At 40.4% G+C, this 6,000-nt stretch overlaps 1 protein-coding gene across 6 annotated transcripts in view; it reads right to left on the bottom strand.

Moving 5' to 3' along the window:
* Positions 1 to 1,094: 1,094 nt before the first annotated feature.
* Positions 1,095 to 6,000, bottom strand: part of rgs20 (regulator of G protein signaling 20) — a 287,058-nt gene continuing 282,152 nt past the window's right edge. For all 6 annotated transcript variants that reach the window (XM_038809359.1, XM_038809356.1, XM_038809357.1 and 3 more), the window contains one exon: positions 1,095 to 2,021. In XM_038809359.1, coding sequence (XP_038665287.1) covers positions 1,833 to 2,021 — 189 coding nt within the window. In that variant the 3' untranslated portion in view covers positions 1,095 to 1,832. The remainder of the gene's footprint in view (positions 2,022 to 6,000) is intronic.

Below are 6,000 nucleotides of genomic sequence, written 5' to 3'. Positions count from 1 at the left end.
GAGGCATTTGACGACCCCCATATCGGGGTGTCACTAAGCTGGGGGGGAGGATGCTGGTACGGATGATCATGAGGAGGGGCGGGTGTGCCTGATGTTGGCAATAAATGGGGAGGGGTGGTGTCTGAAGGGTCTCCCATTAGGAGGGCCCCTATGCCCCTGCTGCTAGTGGTTGATGCCAGCGAGGATGGTGGGAGGGTAGCACTGAAGTCTCAGTGCTGATGTTGGATTGAGGGGCTTTGCTGTCGCTTTGATATCAGAGTGCCCTTCGAAATGGTGTCCCAATCTGTGAAGCCAGGCTTGCTGCAAGTTTAGGCCTTGCCCCTCTCAGTGCCTTTGCAAAAATTGCCCTGACCTCCTGTAAAAACATTTCTGAGTGTGGGCGGATTTTGATCTGGATCATGCCCAACCACCTGGCAGGAACTGCACCCCATTTTCTGCTGGAACCAACACTTAAAAATATTTTGGGAGAATTCTGCCCTGTATCTCATTATGCATTGCAATTTTATGCTGACTAATTTCTTCTGTGCCTTATAACCTCAAGGGGTTCTTTTCACTACACAATGCTTAATTTGATCAATCTTTTAGTTGCAATTTATCTTTTTAATTGGGTTTTCTCCCTGATGTCAATATACAAACTGTGTATGTGTGAAATGAAACTTGTCACTTATTTTACCTTGAAGAGTAATATATTTTATTTTTGACCTTTAATATGCCAGAATGACAGTATGTCACATGATTTTAAGAAATCATATTCAAAACTGCAAATCACAAGAAGCTCATTGTTCAAAGGGTAAAAGCAATTGATTTAAAAATAAGTGGGTGTTATGAAAGCATTAACTGCATTTTTCCTTATTGCGTCCTCACATTTGGCACCTCACAGCTTACTGAAACTGAAAGGGAATGCGGAGGTGATGCGTGTCCTTAAGATTTTTTTCAATACGCATTGAGATCGCTTTTTGTATTCTAGCAGAGCAAGAAGACTAATATCAAATTTTCTCCCAAGCAGTCCCAAGGTGTAGAATATCTGTACCATGTACAGTACTTAATTTTTGAACAATATTGTGTACAAAAGACAAATCACTTACAACTATCAATTAAAATGATTGTGCTTTATTTTTTTTTTAAAAGAGTTGAAATGCCCACACTTTGTCCGTTTTCCATTTGCAAAATAAACCAGTGATAAATTCTTTAAAATTAACTTTTATAAACATTCACAAATTGTAACTAAAAAAATTGCATTTTAAGCAAAACTCTGATATTAAAATAATAGAAGTTTTACAACAGAATATGTTTTATAGGCAGTATTTTTCCAAACCATTGGCTTAGATACTTGAAGTTGATCCATTTTGTTTCCATCAGCACTATGTTTACATATATCAAGTATATATACTCCAAGACAAGTGGAAGTACCGCCCAAAATAATGCTGATTGTGGTGATGGCATCATTATCATTGTACGGAATGGTAGAAGAATTTTAAACTTTATCGTAGCATATGTAGCTCATGTGAGGATGTCACTAGAGGAATATCAAGGCACTTCCGCTATCAAACTCTTGTCTTCGAGTACATCTTATTACTATTTTATGTAAAAAATACAACTACAGGCTTTAAAACGATTAACATTTCATCAGTCATCCTTTGGAGAAATCTTGCTGTGTTGATCTGAAGCTGTGTTTTGGCCTGTGTTCAGAACCCTCTGCAGATAGACATTAAAATCCTTAGTAAAATATGCCTGAGTATTACTTTCTTGTGAGGATTGTGTAGCTCCAATGTCCCTGTGAACAGCCCACAGACATTTCCAATTTTTAGTTTCAGAAACATAGCCGAAAAGTCTTAAGGTTCTGATGATGTATCAGTTAAGGATTGAAGCAGCATTTTGTAGACTGCAGAGTTCATGAATCTCGGGTAAGAGTCTCTGTGCATTAATGTGTAAATCTGAAGCTGTGCATCATCAAATGTGTGAGGGGTAGGTTCAAGCATGTTTCTGTTGATGACCTCACGCACTCTGGAATCAAGGCTAACCTATGTTGAGAACAATACAAAATAAGAATTAGCTATTTCAGAGAATAATGTGGTATCCATATTAACTGTTGAAATATTACAGAATATACTTCCTTTTCCGCAAAAACATTTTCCTGAAGATTTCTGAGGAGTGTGACATAATGGACTTACAAAACTCTGCCTTTGTTTGGATCTGTATACTGACTATTGACTATGTGATAGAAATCATAGATAGGCCTGATTAAAAGTTTGTTTCAGGGCAGATCCATGTGATCAGTTTTGTGTAGACTGTGGAAAACATTTACTTTAGGTTCCTACCTCTTGATCAACCTCTGGCACCTTCCACAGGATGAAATAAATATCTCAAATGCCTGGACCTTTGCTCTTATTGGAGCAAAGATATTTGTTCAACAAATTAGACCTATTAAAGCTTGGGAATCTTCCTTCTAGCAATAAAGGCGTGCATATGTGACCCCAACGATTGGCATTTATTTTTTTCATAATATATAAAAAAAATTGTGCTCCAATTAGTTGCTAAACCAGGAAAAAGATTTGATGCGTGACAGAGATGAAGACAAAGAACTGAAGTGAAGAGATTTACAGAGGGATTTCCAACAAGACTGGGATGGGTGAAAACTCACCAGTGGCGGGGCGATGGAGCAAAGGTTGGGGGTTGGGTGGGTGCGCAGGTGGTTCTGTCATGATTATACTAAGTTTGGGGGGGCTTAGATGACTGTAGGAGATTATACAGATAGTATGGAAGGATTTATAAACAGTGCACTGAGGACTGTGATCCAATATATGTAATTGAGGAAAATGGGGAAGAGTATACAATAAGCCTTTTGATGGCAGTCAAAACTCAGGAACAGTAGGATTTTGTAAACATCTGAGGATCAGTTCTACCCCCCCGCCCATTTACCATTATGTTTTGCAGCAGTATCTGAACAATAATAAAATGTTGGCTCTCGGATTCTTTTGTGTTCTATTTCTGATTTCTTGTTGCTTCAAGATGTAAATGATTAAGGCCTCTACAAAATGCACAAGTGGTTTGTCCATATCTTTGCTGCTCTATGATTCCATTTCAAATTCCTGGGCATACACATATATGTTTTAACGGAGCTAGGTGTAGAGCCACAAACCATTAAATATAGCTTTAAAATAATTCTTTAAAAATATTTTATTCCAATTAAGGGGCAACTTAGCATGGCCAATCCATGCACATCTTTGGGTTGTGGTGGTGAGACCCATGCAGACACGGGGCGAATGTGTACACTCTACACAGACATTGACCCGGGATTGAACGTGGGTCCTTGGCGCTGTGAGTCAGCAGTGCTTACCACTGCGCCATGGTGCCACCCAGCTTTAAAATAACTTTTACAGTATCTGCGGTATGAACATTTAAAAACATTAAATTTATAAGATGAATTGTCCAGGCATTGTCATTGAAGAATTCTGACTTATTTGTAACTGCATTAGAAAGGCTGAGACAGTTAGAATTTTTTCTCACTGCTTGGAATAGAACCCTTATCCATTCCAACTAAATTACTTGTTCTTGGGTGTTCATTTGGAAACTCCTCTCCCACAAAATAAACAAGGAAACAACACTAGTCCAGGAACTAAATGTTTTATTTTCTGTTTTGATAGATGCAATACAAAAATCAATCCACAGAATTTCTTCTGGGAAAGTTCAGAACTTTGCACTTACCAAATAAATGTATTCAGTTTTTCTGATGCCATCCACAAGCGAGCTCACTTTCTCTCTGAGCTGCCCATGATAGTTTGTTTGAGCAGAGCAGCTATACTTAAACTTTGTGTAATTACCAGTAAGACACTTGCAAATCCGAGAAAATATCAACATCCCATGGAGTTTAGGTTGCAACCTACTTTGAATATTTATATTACCCAATAATAGGTGCACAGTATATACAAGATAGGGAAACTGAGACCAGTACAGAGAATGCCGAAACCTGCCCACAATTGTAGACTAACTCTAACAATGCAGAAAATTGATGTACCCTCAGTGACATCACATTCCTGGACTTAACTATAAACTTCACAAATCTCAAGGACTTGGATGAAATTGGTCTTTTATGGCATCATGTGGGGTAACGTTTAGGAAGAATAGACAAGCTATGAAGACATACCTGGTTCAGAAAAGAACATGAAGTGAACACCTTACCAGCATAGCCTGAAGTAGTACATGCAGTGTGGATTGCTGTCCTCCATTTCCCATTTGTAGGATGTGAAGATTTTAGAGCTATACTGGCACCAGTCCCTTGCACAATCAAAAATAATTCTTCCTGCATCCTGAGATATTGCTATCATTAACTATGTGACACAAAATATAAGAAATGTAGATTTCTCATCTTCGACATGCCAAAATTCTTCAACTGACTTTTTATCATTCTCCCTTTATGGCTTGGATATATGTTTATTATTTCGTATGTTTTTGATCTGGTCTTCATTTTTGAATATATCTATCTATAAAAGTTATTTCTTCAATTTTAGAGGTATTAATTTCCTTGTTGCTTTTCTTAATGACCATGCGCAGCTTCATTAAGAATAATTCCCCTTCAGTGTTCTTAGGTGAGTGGTCGTCCCTATGATTTCCTTTTTTATCCGATTAGATGGGTGATCAGTCAAAGTACGAATTATGTATACTTTAATTGAACTGAATTTTGGGAATATATGAAAAAGGTGCATTGCTTACAATCAGAGATTCTTAAAACTCAACTCTTAATCCTGACCTCAAGAACACTTTTCTACTAATTATGCACAAAAGGAACCAATCATCCAGCTTTTGTACTGATTCTTTTATTTTTAATCTTGCAACAGTTTTCACTTTAATGCAAGAAGACTGTGTCGGTTTCAGGTAACACCATGGATATGACAAATCTCGAAACAACCTAAATGTTGGCACGATTCAGCGGAAAGTGCAGCCTCTGGCATGTTTGACAGGGTGTTTCTCAGTGGCTGTAGTGTCAAGATTCACCTTGTTATTCACCGGCATTTTCCGTTTTTTTTGGGGTATTGGGGAATTTCTCCACACCGAGGCCACATTTTTCTGATTTCCTGCTAGCAAGCTCTCAGCTGGTCAGCAGGAATGGCTCCTTGCGGATTGATGCACCATTTTGACCAGCAGCCCCGATCTCTGAACCATCCCCCCTTCAGGTCTCTCCTCTTTATGAACCCCCTCTTTATCCTCTCAACCTTCTTGAGTATCCTGGAATGCCTTCTCACGCACCTCCGAAGCGGCAAGGCCCCCCCGGTCACACAGGCACCTTGGCACTGCCAGTCTTGTTTGCAGGCACTGCCAGGTTGGCACTGCCAGGGTGCCAGACTGGCAGTGCTAAGGTACTCAGGTGCCAGGGGAAGTGCCAGGGTACTGCCCTGTTCTATTGGCCTGCCAAGGTGCCATCACGACTGGTCCACGTATGTGGAAACCAGTGCTAAACGGCGCCCTGTTGAGGTCTTGCAGCTGTGGCTGTTGACTCCCAGATGCTGGGTGAAAGCGGCGCCTGGATATTTAAATGTGCCATTACAATACACAGATCTGGATTTTGCCCAGCAAGGGCGAGATCCAAATTATACCGGGCGGCATGGAGCGAGTCAGGTGACTCGCAATTGGCCAGGCGCCCAGTGCCCATTTGGAGTTCTTGCAGGATTCACCCGTTGTGCCCAGATCCACCCTGAGAGCAACGTGTTCGTTGAATCTTGTCCACTGCATCTTACTTATTAGAATGTAGCTAGTTTTGTTATGGGCTGTGATTTAGAATGGAACAAAGTTATATTCAACTACCTGAAACCCAGTAAATAATACCCGTATATGGGGTGAAATTCTCCGACCCCACGCAGGGTCGGAGAATCGGCCGGCAGCGGCGTTAATCCCGCTCTCGCAGGGTTTTTAATTCTCTGACCGGCGAAAAACCGGCGCTGTGCAAATCCCGCCGGAAGCCTCTGAAAACAGCTGGCGCCGGCGGGATGTCATTATATTTTTGTT

Source organism: Scyliorhinus canicula, chromosome 10 (genome assembly GCF_902713615.1).
Source record: "Scyliorhinus canicula chromosome 10, sScyCan1.1, whole genome shotgun sequence".
Taxonomy (NCBI): Eukaryota; Metazoa; Chordata; class Chondrichthyes; order Carcharhiniformes; family Scyliorhinidae; genus Scyliorhinus; species Scyliorhinus canicula.
The sequence above is the reverse complement of the archived record's forward strand: the minus strand, read 5'-3'. Positions and strand labels throughout refer to the sequence as shown.